Source organism: Colias philodice, chromosome 24 (assembly GCF_061535455.1).
Source record: "Colias philodice isolate Cphi_HAF_F1 chromosome 24, ilColPhil1 Martin Lab GWU primary, whole genome shotgun sequence".
NCBI classification, from domain to species: Eukaryota; Metazoa; Arthropoda; class Insecta; order Lepidoptera; family Pieridae; genus Colias; species Colias philodice.
In genome coordinates, this window is record NC_143109.1 from 7,655,270 (window position 1) to 7,676,242 (window position 20,973).

Consider the following 20,973-nt stretch of genomic DNA (forward strand, 5'->3'; position numbering starts at 1 on the left):
GTCTGTCTGTTACTCAATCACGCCTAAAGTACTGAACAAATTTTCATGAAATTTGGTATGGAGATATTTTGATACCCGAGAAAGGACATAGGCTACTTTTTATCCCGGGAAAATGACGCAATCCCGGAAATCCCACGGGAACGGGAACTATGCGGGTTTTCTTTGACTGCGCGGGCGAAGCCGCGGGCGGAAACCTAGTTATGTTATAAAGCTGAAGAGTTTGTTAGTTTGTTTGAACGAGCTTATCTCAGGAACTACTGGTCAGATTTGAAAAAATCTTTCGGTGTTAGATAGCCCATTCATCGAGGAAGGCTATATAACATCACGCTACGACCAACAGGAGTTTATTACGATTTGGCACAAAAGTTACTTATTATAAATAAATATTTTACCATTACATAGATATCTAACTGTATGATATTTTTTTCATTCAGGGTTAACTGGGCGATGCCGGGAAAAAATGCTAATAATAAATACAGTATTTGTTATAGAGGATATCGATAGAAGAGGATATTGAATCATTTCCTGAAAAAATGATAAGATCAATAAAAAAAACTACTAATTACTTAATTATCGTGATTGATTAGGTTTTCCGATTCTTTAACCTGTAATTAGTAAGGTTTATCTTTTATTTGTAACCTTATCATTTCTTTGTTTAGTCATTAACTGTATTATTTATATATTTGTGTTTAGCAATTTACAAGGTCAGAACTTTTATAATATGAACACGCGTGGTGAAGGTTATAGGAACAATTGAACTAATTTCACTGTGTTTATTAAATAAATTCAAGAAAGGAATTTAAATATGTATATTGTACTAGCTTTTCGACCGCGCCTTCACCCTTCTATATGTGTGCTAAATTTCATTGAAATCGGTTCAGTAGTATTTGCGTGAGAGTAACAAACATACATAGACATACACATACATCCATCCTCACAAACTTTCGCATTTATAATATTACTAGCTGCTCCGCGCGGTTTCACCCCCGTGGCTCCACTTCTCACTCCTGTTGGCCGTAGCGTGATGATAATAATAAATACACTTTATTCAGCACCATGTAAATACACGTAAAAAAAGAAACAGACAATATGATTATAAAGCTAAAAAGGCGGCCTTATCGCTACTAAGCGATTTCTACCAGGCAACCTATGGGTAGGATTTTTAATTATAAGAAAGAGGTGAAAACAATAGGTGGTGCAGCAATGAAAATGAATTACAATATATTTAAACCATACAACTACTTATATTATAAATACATAATAATCTTATATATAAAAATGAATCGCAAAATGTGTTGGTAAGCGCATAACTCGAGAACGGCTGAACCGATTTCGATAATTCTTTTTTTATTATATTCCTTGAAGTACGAGGATGGTTTTTATGTAGAGAAAACGTAAATATATACCTACCACGGGCGAAGCCGGGGCGGACCGCTAGTATGTAATAAATATAATTTAAGAATACCTACTTATATATTATATACATATTAATATATACGTACACATAATATACAATACATACAATACATAATATATATACCTATACAATACAATTATTAAATAAAATATAAGGATACTAACAATTTATTTGGGAGAAGAAATGGTTGAAAACTAAATTTTTAAATATGTTCAGCGATTTCGCACGTCTGATTTCAATTGGCAGAGCGTTCCAAAGAAGTATCGACTGTATATGGAAGGATTTGTGGTAAAATTTTGATTTATGGGGAGGAATTTTCAATAGCAAATTGCCAGTGCAGCGCAGATTTAAATCAACATTCGAACGAAATTCAAATTTTTCTTTAAGGTAGACAGGGGCTTGAGGATAGAAAAGGATTTTGTACAAAGAAGTAAGTATATGCATGTTGCGACGTAGACGTATGGGTAACCATTTGAGCCTGAGCCTGATGATAGCGTGATGATAATTATATAGCCAGCCTTCCTCGATAAATGAGCTATCTAACACCGAAAGAATTTTTCAAATCGGACCAATAGTTCCCGAGATTAGCGCGTTCAAACAAACAAACAAACAAACTCTTCAGCTTTATAATATGTATTACTAGCGACCCGCCCCGGCTTCGCACGGGTGCAATGCTGATACTAAATACACTACAGAAAAACTGTGAACGTTGTCTAAAAAACATAGCGGCCCAGCCGGCCGCCGGCCGGTACCGCCGCAAATGCTACGTCCCGCAATTTTTAAATCTGTAATATCTTCGAAAATATTCACTTAAATCATACGGTGTAAAGGGCCATATAGATCTATATTAAATGAACAATGTATTCAAGGTATTTAATTGGTTAAGAATTAATGCTGTATTGGTGAAAATCGCTTCGAAAATTAGCTATTATTTGTCGTAAAAGTAAATGACAAAAAAATGTTATTGAGGATTATCCATAAGAGATAGACATATACCATCGCGGACTTTTCTGTAGACCTTTTCAATGTATATATGTAATACTTAGTACATTATTTTGAGAAAACTCGTAGGGTTTAGCCTGCGTTTGCAATATAAGCGGAAAAAATGTAATTTTTTACGACATCACATTAGAAACCTCAAAAATAACAGTACTTTTCCACTATTTAATGGATGTTATTATACATATAAACCTTCCTCTTGAATCACTCTGTCTATTAAAAAAAACCGCATCAAAATCTGTTGCGTAGTTTCAAAGATTTAAGCGTATAAAGGGACATAGGGACATAGGGACATAGGGACAGGGAAAGCGACTTTGTTTTATACTATGTAGTGATGATACTTTGGTTACCTATCTTAATCTCCAATTTTTATATTCCGAATATCATAATCCAGAAAACGTTTGGACATTTTTTCATAATCCCGAATTTTAAAATTTCGAAGTTTTGTTTGCCATATAATCGCAACTCCGAATTTCATTTGCCCACTTCTTTATTTGTACGACGTTTTACAATCCAGACGAATGAGTTCCAGACATACGAAATCTAAATGCACAAAATCCAGATGACCGTAATCCATATGCACGAAAGCCAGATTTTTAAAACACAAATTTTTGAAATACAGTTAATTTATATCCAGACAAACAATATCCAGATTTTTGAAATTCAAATAAACGATATCCAGCAAAACGTAATCCTTCCAGGGGGACGCAGCACGAACCTAACCTAACCTTCTGAATAGATTTTAACACTTTAACCTTTCTGTAATGGGCAAGTAAAACAATAGCGAGTCGGTTCTGGCACTCGCCGGCCGCTGCCACGGCACGCTCGCTTCGCTCGCTCGGTTCGTGCGTGAGGGGTCACAGTTCAAACCTAACCTAACCTACTAAGTCGAATTTGACACTTAAACCGTTCTGTAATGGGCAAGTAAAACAATAGCGAGTCGGTTCTGGCACTCGCCGGCCGCTGCCGCGGCACGCTCGCTTCGCTCGCTCGGCTCGTGCATGGGGGGGTCACAGTTCAAACCTAACCTAACCTACTGAGTCGAATTTGATACTTAAACCTTTCTGTAATAGGTAAGTAAAACAATAGCGAGTCAGTTCTAGCGTGGGGGTCGTAGTTCAAACCTAACCTACTGAGTCGACTTTGACACTAAAACCGGTCTGTAATAGACAAGTAAAACAATAAATTTACTTACTGACAATGTTTATTTTCAGTCAATAGTAAAGGTAAAATCACGATTGTATGGAAATCAAATAAAAATATTATCAAAATCTGGCAATAGTTTATCTGTTATACGATTATATGGGAACCAAATAAAAAGATTATGAAAATTTGGCAATAGTTTATTTGGAAAATGGTACGATGGGAAACAAAAAAAAGTATTTTGAGAATCTGGTATAACTATATCTGGATTATGAGAATACGGGAAACAAAAAAATACTTTTTAAAAATCTGGTTTTGGTACATCTGGAAATTGATTCATCTGGGAAATTAAAAAAGGAATTTTAAAAATTTGTCATTCATTACATCTGTCTTTTAAAAGTTCTAACAACCGTTTTCGGGGTTTTAAGATTCGGGTAATAGAAATTCGAGTTTTTAATAGGTTACCTGATACTTTATAGTATAGATAGTAGGCTTTTAATTGTATGTTATTATATGTGGGAGTGGATCGCTTCGGTACGAATTGGGCTAACTTGCAAAGGGGTACTTCCACACCCCCACAGAAAATCGGCGTGAAAAGGTAAAACGTCGTATTTTCGGCGTTGCCAGAAACAAATCTATTTTATTTTATGTTAAAAGATACGATATAACTACCTACATAGAGTATAACAAAGTTGCTGTCGTTGTCCGTCTCTATGTATACTTAAATCTTTAAAAGAACGCAGCGGATTTTGATGCGACTTTTTAATAGATAGAGCTCTGTGATAGAGCTTTTCTCGAAGAAGGTTTTACTTTTAGTATTTAATTTATTAGATAATAGACAAAGCGGGCCAAGTCACGGGTGGAATCAGGTTGAATGCTAGTATAGTTTCATAATATGATGAGATATAACATAAGTATGTAAATACGTATTTATTTTTATTACACACAAAACTTATAAAACTATGTTAAATTTTGTAAAATTAAAGATATACCCAATACCTACTCGTTTGTATTAAATGTACGATAACTTTTTCCTTTAATGATTTTTTATTTATTTAACAAATCACGATGTTTCAGCAATTTCTTCAGACTTTCATGAAGTTGTAGGTAATTAAGTATTTCTTTTTGAAAAAAGATGGCGCGTAACTTCCAAGTAGGTTAAACAAAACACAAACTTTTTCAAGGGTTTTCTTTCACATTTTCTTTTCAATATAACAAGCTGTTTATTAAATTCAAGTAACTTTTAAAATTAAAAGTGTACGATAAATTTCTCTTCGATAAGTATTTATTTATTTCTTATATATAAAATTCTCGTGTCACAATGTTAGTCTGCATACTCCTCCGAAACGGGTGGACCGATTCTCATGAAATTTTCTGTGCATATCGGGTAAGTCTGAGAATCGGCCAACATCTATTTTTCATATGTACCACGGGCGAAGCCGGGGCGGACCGCTAATCTTTTTATAAAATCATCATGATCAGACATTTTTTTCTCGCAGATTAAAAATGGTAGTGCAGGTGACATGTCAAACTCTTGAGTTATTTCAGTTTCACTACATTTTCTTAAGAATTTATAAATATTTTCTATTACTAACATTCCGATAATAACAGACGTTATACACTAACCATTGTTTTCTTTCACAATATTATCTCAAGTGGTTTGCACTTACCGTGATTTCTTTACTCAATAACTGCGTATAATATGTTTTGTTAATAATACAGTACTTACTTAACGTCAAATATAAATAAAACAAAGAACTGCACTAGGTATGTCTGTGTGTTCGTATGCGGATTACTCAAAAACTGCTTAATTGTATCGTTATGGTTTTAATCTATGAGTAGATATTTGTGGAGAAGGTATAAGAGAGAGATATTTATGAAGAAAAATAAATCCTTCTACTATTATAAAGGCGAAAATTTGTAAGTATGGATGTATGTATGTTTGTTACTCTTTCACGTAAAAACTAATGAATGGATTTGAATGAAACTTTACCACAATATAGCTTATACATCAGAATAACACATATGATAGGTTTTATCCCGGAAATCCCACGGGCACGGGAACTATGCGGGTTTTCCTTTGAAAACGCGGGCGAAGCCGCGGGCGGAAATCTAGTAAAAATATAATTTATCAAAGTGTGTGTGCTTTGATACAAGTTAATTATTTTAATCATTTTTTGCAATGTCATTATACCTTAAAATATTTGGTAAAAAGGTTATCTAATTTCAAAGATTACTGAATTAGATTAAGATTAGAGATTAAAAAAGATTATTTATTTTTAAATTTAAGCTTCCCGTTGGATATTTTTGGGCAAATAATAAATCTATTTACTCGATATATTTAGAAGTTGGATGATAAAACAGTGTGACAGATATATAGTTAATAATATTATTGTTAAATACAACGTGCGCTGTGACATGTTTGCGCAAACTAAATATTACTAATTATTATTATTGAAATAAGTGTGACTGATGAAGTTGTGAGATTCTTTGTTAGTGTAGTTTATTTGTTATGTGTATACAAACGTGCAGACGGATGAACAAAAGGTGTGCGGTTTTCGAAGAGTGAGTTTCTTGCTGACTCTTTTCTGAAACTGCTTTCCGAATCGGTGAATAAATTGAATACTCGTTTTCTGGTGTTTAATCGCCTGTTCATTTGGCCAATCTCCAAAATGGCTGGATCAATTTCGATGAAAATTTCACGATTGGATAGCTCACTTACCGCAAATTGTAAATACAGGGTTGCCGTTGACGTGTGGCGAACAATCTTCGACCTTCTCTGAGGGCTTGACCACATCGGGCGCTCCGACCATGCCTGCAAAGATACAAACATACGCTATTTTATCTGTTTAGTTATCTATACTAAATAGTAAATACTGCCTAATACATATTATAAAGCTGAAAAGTTTGTTTGTTTATACGCGCTAATCTCAGGAACAACTGTTCCGATTTGAAAAATTTTTTCGGTGTTAGATAGCGCATTTATTGAAGAAGGCTATAGGTTATTATTAAAACTACACAATGATTTTGATGCGGTTTTTTTAAATAGATAGAGTGATTCACGAGGAATGTTTTAGTATATAATATATAAGGTCTTAAAAAAGCGGGCAAAGCTGCGGGCGGAAAATGAGAAAGAAATTGTTAAAAAATAAAGTGAATCTTGACTTCAGGGACTATTGGTTCTAATTGGATAATTATTTTAGTGTTGGATTGTCTTCAAGGATATGTTATCCATACTAATATTATAAATGCGAAAGTAACTCTGTCTGTCTGTCTGTTACTCAATCACGCATAAACTACTGAACCAATTTTCATGAAATTTGGTATGGAGATATTTTGATACCCGAGAAAGGACATAGGCTAATTTTTATCCCGGGAAATAGGATAGGTTTTATCCCGGAAATCCCACGGGAACGGGAACTATGCGGGTTTTCCTTTGACTGCGCGAGCGAAGCTGCGGGTGGAAAGCTAGTAATTAATATTTTCTTTTCCCACAATCTAGTACCAAACATCAAGATTTACAAATAACATGTCACACACATAATCACTACATAGTATAAAACAAAGTCGCATTCCCTGTCCCTATGTCCTTATGTCCCTATGTCCCTTTGTACGCTTAAATCTTTGAAACTACGCAACGGATTTTGATGCGGTTTTTTTTAATAGATAGAGTGATTCAAGAGGAAGGTTTATATGTATAATAACATCCATTAAATAGTGGAGAAGTACTGTTATTTTTGAGGTTTCTAATGTGATGTTGTAAAAAATTACATTTTTACCGCTTACATTGCAAACGCAGGCTGAACCCTACGAGTTTTATCAAAATAATGTACTAAGTATTATACACATTGAAAAGGTCTACAGAAAAGTCCGCGATGGCATATGTCTATCTCTTATGGATAACCCACAATAACTTCTTTTTGTCATTTACTTTTTACGACAAATAATGGCTAATTTTCGAAGCGATTTTAACCAATACAGCATTAATCCTTAACCAATTAAATACCTTGAGTACATTGTTCATTTAATATAGATCTATATGGCCCTTTACACCGTATGATTTAAGGGAATATTTTCGAAGATATTACAGATTTAAAAATTGCGGGACGTAGCGTTTGCGGCGGTACCGGCCGGCCGCCCGGCTATATATTTTATACCCGTGCGAAGCCGAAGCGGGCCGCTATGTTTTTATATACAACGTTCACAGTTTTTCTGTAGTGTATTTAGTATCAGCAATGCACCCGTGCGAAGCCGGGGCGGGTCGCTAGTAAACTATAATGCCTAAATGACTGTTAACGCAACACAATAGTAATTCGGGCGCGGTTTGCTAAATTTTCATACAATTGTATGCCATTGTCAAGAAAAACATTGTTATGAACTAAACTAGCGGAATATTTGTATTTCAGATGCTCAGTTTATTTACAAGCATTTTGTAAAGGTCTTAAAACATTCAAAATGTAGATATATCATTAATTCAGTGTTTAAAAAGGACTTATTATTAAAAGTAAAATAAATAAGTATGTTCGAATGTTCTATAAACCGGCTGAAATTATTTTAATTAATTTTAGATGTACCTATATTAGACACTAGCTTTCCGCCCGCGGCTTCGCCCGCGTTTTCTAAGAAAAACCCGCATAGTTCCCGTTCCCGTGGGATTTCCGGGATAAAACTTATGTGATAATCCAAGTTACCCTCTATATGTGTGCTTAATTTCATTGTAATCGGTTCAGTAGTATTTGCGTGAAAGAGTAACAAACACACACATACACATCCTCACAAACTTTCGCATTTATAAGTAGGATTCGATAAGAATAAAGTTGTATCGTAAGATAAACTATAATGATATCTGATTTGAAAACGTCTATAAAAATGAATCGCAAAATGTGTTGGTAAGCGCATAACTCGAGAACGGCTGAACCGATTTCGATAATTCTTTTTTTATTATATTCCTTGAAGTACGAGGATGGTTCTTATGTAGAGAAAACGTAAACATGTACCACGGGCGAAGCCGGGGCGGACCGCTAGTTTATAATAGAAAATCTAGCTCGTAACGATGAGATAAGCACATTTATTACTTAATCACATACAACCTTAAGTACTAAGTTATTACAGTGATAAGATTACTTAGAATAACAATTCATTGAGAAAGCCACGTTAATTGTTTGTTTGTATGCGTTTTAATTACATTATAATTAACTTATAATTATTATGTTTCTCATTTCCATAATACTCGGGTACCACCAGAAGGACGGTACCCGGATCTTTGGAAGGCTTACGTGGGGACACGGATCCAACACGCAGAGGCCCTTTCGAGAATTTTAATGTGTTATGGGACACCAGCCGCAGCCTGCCCATGACTGCACTATAGAGATACAGCCCTAGGCAGTCCGCGGCCGATGAAGGACTATTGCAGGGTATGGAAATTTAATAATTGGGCTATGGATTGGGATGCTAAATGGACTGGTACTGGGGACTATGGGAAACTATGGCACCTGCCTTTCTACTAAAAGAAAGTAAAAATATGTTGGCAGGTGGTGACTCGCCCTCTCACTGTATGGGCCCCCGAAATAAGTCGCTGCAATAGTACGACAAGGGGGCAACATATTGTGAGCAGCTAAGGGTGGAGAGGCGTCCCTGGACTTTAAACTACGATCACGCGCTCCCTGAGGGTCCAGCATCACGTGCCCACTCGCCACTTACGATTCGCATCCACCCTTCGAGCTAAAAGCTCTCGCGACTCCACTCTGGCCGGCCGGTTAAGGCAAGCCAGAGGTGGGGGTCCTGTCCTCGTCAGGCTTCACTCCGACCAGCCGGTGAAGGCAAGCCGGAGATGAAGACAGGGGCCTCCCCCGGGAGCACTCGGTTCCTGCGGGGTCGCTACTCCCCGACACCCCGCCACAAGGTGTCCTGCGGGTTGACTGATTGCACGGGTGGAATATCTGTTGTCACGTAGACAATAGATATTCCAACCGCGGGCGATGGGGTCGTCACATCCCTACGCCCATAATTAACTTATAATTATTATTATTATAGGTGCATTAGTGTAATTCCGAATTAAATTGATACGTAACTAGTGATTGATTAAACAAATATGAATGCTATTTTTACCGAAGCCGTTTGTTTTCATACGATACCTTCACGATACAATAAAACGATGCTCTGAAGTGATATTCACAATTTTCCGAATTACCCGACAATATTCTTATGTTTAAATGAATCAATATTTTAATTTGAATTTGTAAAATTTTCTTACTAAATACCTTTAAAAAAAATTCTCGTTTAAAAAGAAGGTTAACATGAAAAATGCATATTTGCCGTGAAAAAAATATATTTCTTATCGTTTCGATCTCTGTAGCAAATAGCATCGAAATTGAAACATGCATTCTTACATATTTGCTGAAATATATACTTTTAATCTCGTATGTGTTCAAAATAAGTTTTAAATCAATTTAAAACGTTGTTAAAACCACGTAAGTAATTACCAAATGAATGCAGTCAAAATTCTTAATTGCTCATTCAAAGGCATTTAAATCTATGAATTTTAAATGGATTTAATTCTTTAACTACCTGTGCCCCGCGGTTTTACCCGCATTGCTCCCGCTCCTGTTGATCTTAGCGTGATTATATGTATATAGCCCCCCCTTGATAAATGGGCTATCTAACACCGAAATAATTTTTCAAATCGGACCTGTACCTAGTATATTAGCGCATTCAACAAACAAACAAACAAACTCTTCAGCTTTATAATATTAGAATAGATTTTCGATAATAATGGAATTCTTCAACAGTTTACCAACCGAGTATTGAATCCATATAAATGTAAAGATTACAAAGGTCAGTGAATTTAGGTCAAAAACTATAATACAGGTTTCACCTGATTACTTAATGAGGTTACAAAACAAGGCATCCGTATACAGGGTGTAATCGTTAATGTTTCCTGTTTTATTTTTAAAAAGTTATTGTTATCATTTTACTCATTAGTTAAAGGGCTTTCGATATCAGTATAAAGTTTTTTGATATCTGCAATAGTTACGGAACAATCGCCTGTGCTCACTTAACGATTACACCCTGAGATGAAGATATAAGTAAATAACAGATTTATGAATATTTTATAGATTACGAAGTAAATAAAAGTGTTGTTCTGTATATATGAAACATACCTACATACAAACTATTGTAGGTACTTTGTGTGTTTCGAAGCAAAACATTCACAAACTTGCAGTTTTAACTTTTAAGTATATTTAGATATTACAGATGAATTCCATTATTATTATTAAAATAATACAATAACAAAATTCCTGATTTCTCTAAAGACAGCAAAAATCGGTAATAAAATGTACATATCGATTGAATAGGTAATAAAAGTTGAATTTACAACATTATTAGGTACAATTTTACGGTATTGTGAATATAATCGACCGTTATATCTTAATTGCCTTATCTTTCTTTCCACTGAAAAATATTCCTTTTAATTTTATTTCACATGAAAATAAGAAACTGTTTTCGTACCAATTATTGTAAAACTTAGCGAAGTCGGAACTTTAGAATAAAATGTGTGAAAATAAACACAATTAAATTACAAATGCCCATAAAACAACGTAATATTTACGTAAATCAATCACTCAATTTAAAAAACATAAATAGCTGTGTTTTACCTGAAAATAAAACACATATTAAATACTTACCTATATTTGAAGCTTACTTCATTGAGAAGGTACCTAGCTTTTTCCGCCTATTTTTCCCTCTCTTTCCGTTGTATATATGCTATCTCTCTCGCACACCTCTCCACCAGGTGGCGGGGCGCACGATAATGTCGGGCGCTGGATGTTTTTCATTGAGTCGAAATCCACAACAGGTGGACGTTAAGTGTAAGCTTCAAATATAGGTAAGTATTTAATATGTGTTTTATTTTCAGGTAAAACACAGCTATTAAACACTTGACCGTAATTTGAAGCTTACTTCATTGAGACCTGTTTGTTACCCACCTGGTGTACAATATATGGACGCCAATGTGAATTTGAATACATAAGTAATTACTTATTTCTTTATTTGAAAGAGTAAGGTGTGCAGATAGTATACCTACCAATAAATCACACAAATTTTTATATTATATAATATATTAACAATCCCAGATGAAAAGTTAATCAAATAAGAACCAAAAAGTTAATCATAATGATTAAAAGTATTAGAACTTATGAGATTGGTTCAAGCGTACCTTAGTTAACCTTTTGGGCTTGAAAAGTTAAAGTTACTACAATTTTCACTATCTTTAGCGTAAATCTGCGAAAGCGCCAGTAACGACTTTCAATTACGCATTTAGATGTTACTTACAAAATGAAGCAACAGCTGATCCCGACGAGGCAAAAATACCTCAAACTCAAACCTTTATTTATTCAATTAGAACTCTGTAGAAGCACAATTGAATCATCTTTACATTTAAAAGGTCACCCCTTGAATAAGGCAATAAAATATCAAAACAGGTAAACGGTTTTAATTATAATACAGATTTTTAACATCAAACCAAACCGTGCGGTATCTATTAATGTTTAGAGCCAACGCCACCAATCATAATCTAAACATGGCTAGTACTTTCAGTACAATGCATGAATTATTTATTTAAAACTGATAGGTCATAAACTCTGTACTGGAAACAAATATACTGAACTTAACTCTTAAGAGACTAAAATGATAAGGAGCTTATCTGTGTCCCAAAACTGCAATTACTACAGCCAAGTACGTTACTTTTAATCAATTCGGTTTTAAGATATAATTATGATTTACATAAGAACTTATATACCGAAAGCCTCGGGACTACATAACGTGACTTATCTTCTTATATATAAAAATGAATCGCAAAATGTGTTGGTAAGCGCATAACTCGAGAACGGCTGAACCGATTTCGATAATTCTTTTATTATATTCCTTGAAGTACGAGGATGGTTTTTATGTAGAGAAAACGTAAGTACCACGAGCGAAGCCGGGGCGGACCGCTAGTTTATAATAATAGTGTTTGTGCACAACACTAGGCAGTCAACAGCTATATGAACGTCAGATAGGAAAAGAGCCAAATTTATCCAGACAGTAACAAAGGATTTTAACTATAGTTACTTTATTCTAATTCAACCAACTACTACTAGCTACTCCGTATGTCTTTTGGATAGACGGAGGCAAATAGGATTTTTATTCCAACTATATCATTTGATATTTTGAAAATGTACTCCACATTTTCATACCGTCAGAGTCATTTTGCAGATTATAGTGGTGCAGCACTGAACACTGTCTATTAGGTGGCTGATGCTGCTGACCGGGCCTTCAGTTCCGCTTTCCAGAATACCTTCACCCTTCTAGGTGTTACTACTACTGAAATAGCGGTACTCTATCGCGTCGTTCAGGTCTCTAACTGACTAGGATTTCTCATATTATCGTAACAACCCTCGCTCGTTCTAACGAGGATAAATTATCGCCAAGGAATTCTGCTGCAGGATAATGGCAAGAGAGATTATAAGCTTAACTATGCAATATTATGTTAAGGAATATGGTGGGTTTTGAATACTATCGTCGTCTGAAAGTATCTCCTTTCGATTAACTGCATTAAGGATGCAGATCTGATCCCATCTTTGTTCCGTAGGAATGCTACGACAGTCTAAACGTTACACTGAACAAAGAAAATTGCCCTGAATATAGTCGGTTGTTCCAACATCCGTAATATGGCTAGCCTAAGGTTAGTTATCCCTTGATTGTAACTGCTACCAATGGAGGCATTGCTCTTGTGTTGTCCACAGTTGTGCGAGTGCAAAAATGAAGAACTGAGCTCGTGGGGAGCTATGTCGAATGAATCTGTGTTAAGATTATGACAGTATAGGACAGTTAGCTGTGGATGCGAAGACAGGACATTACTTTATTCATCCGTAAACACGCGAGGCAGCCACGGACAGCGATATAGCAAGAACTAAACTAGCAAAGTTTAGTTCGCTTACCAGACTTTGTCATGTTTTAAATGCAGTATATCCTCTGAATAGCATTGCATTTATGACTATTGATAAACTTAATTCACCCGTAAACACGAGAAGCAGGCACGGATAGCGATATAGCAAGAACTAAACCAGCAAAGTTTAGTTCGCTTACCAGACTTATATTTTAAAAGCCGTATAGCCTGTACATTTCATTTATTGCCCCCCCCCCCCCCTCAAAGCAAAGAAATGAGAAGTCATTTGGCAGAGCTTTCTCGTTAAGGGTAGGGGTTCCAAGTAATATCTAATAATAAGAGGCTTTTGTTTGGAAAGATTGACTTTCCGTTATTTATCCTCTATCCTATGTAACTCAACAGTCAGTATTCTCAGCATTCGTTGAGTACTTAAACGTTTTACGTTAATAGTTGTATATAACTTTATTATACAATATAATAATCCTGGTGGGATGACAAAAAACTTGTCTAACAAACGATTATCCTAATCCCTCAGCGATTTATTGTTTGAGCCCCGAAGAAAAATCTCATGGGTGCAATAATGAGGTCAAATGGGTTGAAAAACGAGTCAAATAAATTGCCTACAAGACCGGGCAACTAAAATAGGCCTATGAGAGGTCAACTATACGTAATCAATCGTCATTTGTTACATTCAATCGCTTTTGCGATTAAAAAATCTCTTCCGATGTTTGTATATGTAAATTGGTCGGCTAGTGCCATTTAATTACGATACCAAACATACCGTTGACACAAGGCTTGGTGACAATCCTCGAAACCACCGCCACAAATCATCTGCGAGATGATATTTGATCCGACTCGCCTTCCTTTGTTGTGATTAGGCTTTGCATTGGTAAATACAATTTGTTCAATTCCAATTTCCATAATTGGTAAACCAATGGTGGTTTCCTGATTCCTGAAGCGTAAACTTTTAGGATACGAAGTATCAATTTCATGCGCCCATTATTTGACGTATCTAACCTTTATTGTATTTATTAGGTCATTTACTATACTGCCCACTGTGAAGTAGATTTCAAAACCTTTTTCTACCTACCTTAGAAGAGTGAAGATCCGATACGGTCATATCCAAAAACTTCTTTCGTGGGTCCTCGTTGACAAAAGCAAATATCTATGATCATTTTAATGATCAATCCTTTGTATATTTGCACCAATCGCCATTAAAGCCCCGCGAGGGCTGATATATATTTGCACCATTTCCCCGTGGGGACGGTTGTTATCAAAGCCCCGCGAAGGCTGATATATATTTGCACCATGTCTCCGTGAGGTACTGTTGTAATCAAAGCCCCGCGAGGGCTGATATATATTTGCACCATTTCTCCATGAGGGACGGTTGTAATCAAAGCCCCGCGAGGGCTGATATATATTCGCACCATCTTTTCCGTGAGGGACGATTGTAATCAAAGCCCCGCGAGGGCCGATATATATTTGCACCATTTCCCTGCGAGCGACAGCTGCGCGAGGGATGTTTGTAACTAGAAATAAGTAGGGCCTGCCAAAAAATGCTTAAGAGACACCCTGCGAGGGTGAATTTGACCTGGCTAACCCCTGCGAGGAGTAGTGGCCACATTTATGTATTCTGCTTCGAGCAAGAATACACCTTAGTGCTAATATAAAAATAGCAGTAAATAATCATTTAAATAATATAGCAATTAACAGGGTCCTTTAACTTATTTTCCAATGTTAGCGACATTTAATAAATTCATAATTCAAATCAATTCACTAAATTTTAAAATGAACTTCGATTCATATTTATTTTTGTTCATGCAATCGATGTAACATTTAGTTGCTTTATATCCGTTAACATTCCTTACGAACGTAACCATACCGTCGTAGGACGTTATATTTAATTGCACAAAATAATCTCCACTCACCCGCAATTTTTTACTTTTTGTCAAGGTGTACAAGTTTATAATATTATTCTAAAACGTTAGAAGTGAATTGTAAATCCTTTGAAATAAGTGTATCTAAATCTAATTTATATTAAGATATCTCGATAATTATTATACGATAACCCTTTCAGCACAAGTTCAGTAAACCAAAGAATTTAATTGTAAAATTTTGGTACTTACTCGTTTTAACAAAAAAGTTGCATCATTTGAACATAGGAAACGTAATTTTCAATCAAATTAGCCGTGTGTAATATGTCTATTTTCACATAAAAACGGATCAGAATAATACTCATAAAAGGACACGTATAGACTACGGATAGTTTTGAATGTGTGGAACATTCACGGTACGTATCTACTATACATGAGCGAATTCCATCATTATTCAGTTGAGCGGTAACTCCCGTACGTTTTATAAAATAAAATCACAACATGTTCTGACATGTCGTGACTTCTTGGAGCTGACTCATCTCGTTCGATAATTTTTAGTAATAAACTATGATAGGAATTCCGAACCGTTCCTAGCGATAACGACAATGTAATAAAGTCGTAGCAATGGATTGTATGCCTGTAAAGCTTTGAGTTGGCTCATATCCATACTAGTTAAGTATTAATTGTAATTTTTCCACGAAAAATTCACTTGTACCCTTGTAATAAAAACACATTATTAAAAATGAAATAAAATATTAAAAATATCTATATACAAGAGAGGGTATTTGATATATCTAGTAATATCAAATAATCACAAAAGTAATATTAACGATTCGAGTAAAGCCGAACGGTAACACCGTTAAAATAGCTTTACTCACAGTATTAAAAATTCAAATATTAATTAGTACATATTGCATAATGAAATATTTCAAAAGAAAAGTTACTATTTCAAGTAAAATGTAACGGTTGTATCGTTAATTTTAAATATCTTTATTCATGCTATTAAGTATTTAAGCATATTGAAAAATAAACTATTGCTGAAGGATTCATTAAAAACCTCAGCATTTTAAATAAAGTCCAACGATTATACCGTTGACTTTAAAGATTTTTACTCATTTTTAAGTAAAATATTATAAGAATAGATGTAAAAATAACTCACTGTACCGATCCGACGGGATACACTTTTTAACACTTTTAGCACTTGCTTTAAGCAATACTTAATACTTAATAGCACCAAGGTTGTAGTCTTGTAGACAACCTTCTCGCGGCGGAAGCTAGACGCCAATGAAAAACATCCAGCGCCCGACATTATCGTGCGCCCCGCCACCTGGTGGAGAGGTGTGCGAGAGAGATAGCATATATACAACGGAAAGAGAGGGAAAAATAGGCGGAAAAAGCTAGGTACCTTCTCAATGAAGTAAGCTTCAAATTACGGTCAAGTGTTTAATAATAAATGAGGTTCCGCGGGCACCAGTTTTAACAGATATATTAATTATGTTAATCTGGTTTAACTAGATTCGTATAAATAGCAATGGCCGAGATTCTGGACCTAGATAGTAGATATCCAAAGGATTCTAGACTTTTCTATGCTGTTGCGGAAGTTTTTCGACATTGTAGAGCCATAAAACATAATGTGTTTCCATTCGTTTGATTTAATATTATAAATGCGAAAGTAACTCTGTCTGTCTGTCTGTCTGTCTGTTACGCTTTCTCGCTTAAACCTCTCAACCGATTTTGATGAAATTTGGCACAGACAATCTTTAGACCCTGAGAAAGAATATAGGCTACCTTTTATTACGAAATATGTACCACGGGCGAAGTCGGGGCGGACCGCTAGTTATTAATAAAATAGTTGAGAAAAGTACGCTTATAGCTCATGTCATTTTTGTATTGTCACCGATCCTTGATAATACAAAGTTTGAATTCAATCTGTCGGTTAAACGTGGGTCATAATCAAATCTACAGGCCCGACTCCTTCTCTACTTCATACAAATTCAGTATTGCATAGTTTATTTTAATTAAAATAACAAATGAAATAAACACTAAATAGTCTGGGGTTAAAAACTGCATCACAGCCAAGGCCGATCCCACCGAAACTGAATCCCATCATTTAATCTCATTTCCTCGTTAGACGAACGGACAAGACAATTCCACATTCATAATATGTATCTTCATTTGTTCCCTATTTATAATTTTTAAAGGGACAGATGCATTTTACATTTTTACCACTTGGTTTTTTTTGGTAATTTATTATACCAAACGCTTATAAATAGTATTGGTAGATAAATAGTATAGGTATACATTGGTAGATAAAGTTAAATTAATTATTATCTATCTATTTAGATACTAGCGGTCCGCTCCAGCTTCGCCCGTGGTACATATTTCACAATAAAAGGTAGCCTTATGTTCTTTCTCAGGGTCTAAAGATTATCTGTGCCAAACATCAAAATCGGTCCAGTAGTTTATGCGTGAAAACCATACATACATACATACAAAATTACAAACTTTTCCTCTTTATAATATTATTACTAGCGGTCCGCCCCGGCTTCGCCCGTGGTACATAATATTTACGTTTTCTCTACGTAAGAACCATCCTCGTACTTCAAGGAATATAATAAAAAAAGAATTATCGAAATCGGTTCAGCCGTTCTCGAGTTATGCGCTTACGAACACATTTTGCGATTCATCTCTTATATATAAAATTCTCGTGTCACAATGTAGTCTGCATACTCCTCCGAAACGGGTGGACCGATTCTCATGAAATTTTCTGTGCATATCGGGTAAGTCTGAGAATCGGCCAACATCTATTTTTCATATGTACCACGGGCGAAGCCGGGGCGGACCGCTAGTTTTTATATATAAAGATTATTAGTATAGATAAATATCTGTAAAACTAGCAACTCCTCCCGGCTCCGCCTGCATTGTAGCTTTTCATTTACTCTTGAAATAATTTTCCGTAATCGGTTAAGAATTTTGTTGGTTTATCCATGACAAAGAAATATAAATAATCTTATATGTTACCTTATTAATAATCAGTACTTAATATTTATTATTTAAGTAGGTGCAACAATAATTATGGCTTAAAGTGTGTATACTTGCAATTTGATGACGAGTCATTGATTTTCATCTTCTAAAAAATATCCAAATGAATAACGATAACTAACCTAACACTATAATATATATAATATATAATACCTACTACTATTTACTTATAAGTGCTTCTAAAAGAAGTCTTCACTATCACTACATAGTATAAAGCAAAGTCGCTTTCCCTGTCCCTATGTCCTTATGTCCCTATGTCCCTATGTCCCTTTGTACGCTTAAATCTTTGAAACTACGCAACGGATTTTGATGCGGTTTTTTTTAATAGATAGAGTGATTCAAGAGGAAGGTTTATATGTATAATAACATCCATTAAATAGTGGAGAAGTACTGTTATTTTTGAGATTTCTAATGTGATGTCGTAAAAAATTACATTTTTTCCGCTTACATTGCAAACGCAGGCTGAACCCTACGAGTTTTATCAAAATAATGTACTAAGTATTATATACATTGAAAAGGTCTACAGAAAAGTCCGCGATGGTATATGTCTATCTCTTATGGATAACCCACAATAACTATTTTTTGTCATTTACTTTTTACGACAAATAAAAGCTAATATTCGATGCGATTTTAACCAATACAGCATTAATCCTTAACCAATTAAATACCTTGAATAAATTGTTCATTTAATATAGATCTATATGGCCCTTTACACCGTATGATTTAAGTGAATATTTTCGAAGATATTACAGATTTAAAAATTGCGGGACGTAGCATTTGCGGCGGTACCGGCCGGCCGCCCGGCTATCTATTTAGCTACCCGTGCGAAGCCGGAGCGGGCCGCTATGTTTTTAATTTTTATATACAACTTTCACAGCTTTTCTGTAGTGTATTTAGTATCAGCATTGCACCCGTGCGAAGCCGGGGCGGGTCGCTAGTCTTGAATAAATATAAAATTTCAAGTTTGCAACACTGAGACAAAAAACACAAAACATGAAATCCGAATTGTTATCAAAACTTACAATTACGTAAAAATCTATGTAGTAATAAATACGATACGACAATTGCACTAAAATCGTATAAAATAAATGTTGTAATGTTAAGGCCCAGTGGTAATCATACTTTCATAATAAATGCAAGAAAGGGCCCGGGTTTGACCGTGGATAATTTGTGACTTGCAACACAAATTTAAGTCAGGGTCGTACTAATTTTCTCTTAAATATGTACAAATGATAAACGGACATTTTAATTTATTTTTTAAACTATAAAAAGTGGGTTAAATAAATTCAATATGACGAGACAATGCTTGTTTTCTCATTTATTAGAATTTAGTATAAGGCAGTTAATACCAAAAATTTTGCGTTACGCGAATGATATTATATTTTTAAAGTGAAACTTTTATTACATCGTCTCAAACTTTTTGGTCTGTGTAGCGCATGTCGCGTGTCGGTCGGCTCGCTCTACTCGGCAGCCGCGATACACGCGACATGCGCTACACAAAGCAGTGTTCGGAACCGTTCGAACAGTTTCACTTTTACCGTGGTTTCATAAAACCACACAACATTTTTTTTATCTATACTGCCGATACAGTAGTTTTGATAATAGTTTAATATCTACGAGAGCTTCTATTCACACTAGATAATACATATTATGTACGAAAAATCTCGACGGCCATTTTAAGGTCTTCTTTCAAAAACAACTGCACTCAAACCTGTTCATGCGATTAGGAGATAAGATGCAATCAGATCAAAGAGTCAAACTTTCTCTTTTTTTCCTGAGTAATGAATAACATTGTTATCAAAGGGTTATACTTATAACCTACTTCAAAAAAAGAGTAGATTCACAATTCCACTGTATTTTTTTTGAGTTTGTTCACTCAAAACGTTTGACTGGATGAACCGATTTTGATGATTCTTTTTGCTTTTTGAAAACGCATAAAGAATCATCGCATAAAGCATAAGCAATCACAAAGAATCAAAATGGTGGTAGTGGTCATCAATGGTGCCTTCTAGTTGCTCTATTTTTAATTTTGTCTCGTTCTAACAATTTAAAGACGGTTTAGTTTTTTTGTTAATAAATAATATAGATAGGTAAATCTATTACTAATTCTACCTAGGTAATACGTTTTATAATACATGCATAATGTATAAACAAAGATGTGACAAAGATCTTTTTCCAAATGCGCAAAATAACCGTATTTTCCTGTTTGACACAAAATGGGGATTTTCTAGCATTACATCACAAGGATAAGCCCCCAGTTAAAAAAACTATTAGAGTAGATAAGTTTGGTCTATCTTAAAGATATCTAGATACAGATATACTTTTATAGGCCAAATTTCTTCCAAAAATAGACTCTATACCTAAAAATATATGACATATTCCAACCCGTAGTTACTTGACCAACTTGTGGATTTCCCTTATAAGAATTGTCCACGAAGTAGGTACATAAATAGACGAAATATCATGAGACTATTTCTATATTTAACAGTTCCATAAATGGCTATATGAATTGCTAGCTGTGCCACGCGGTTTTACCCGTAGTGCTCCGCCCCTGTTGGTCTAGAATGATATAC

The 20,973-nt window shown here is 35.0% G+C and overlaps 1 protein-coding gene across 1 annotated transcript in view; it reads right to left on the reverse strand.

Moving 5' to 3' along the window:
• LOC149477803 (solute carrier family 41 member 1-like) overlaps window positions 1–20,973 on the reverse strand; it is a 97,182-nt gene that overhangs the window by 28,955 nt on the left and 47,254 nt on the right. The window contains exon 3 of the mRNA XM_089710080.1: window positions 6,282–6,374. Within this exon, the coding sequence (XP_089566206.1) occupies window positions 6,282–6,372 (91 nt within the window). The 5' untranslated portion in view covers window positions 6,373–6,374. The remainder of the gene's footprint in view (window positions 1–6,281; window positions 6,375–20,973) is intronic.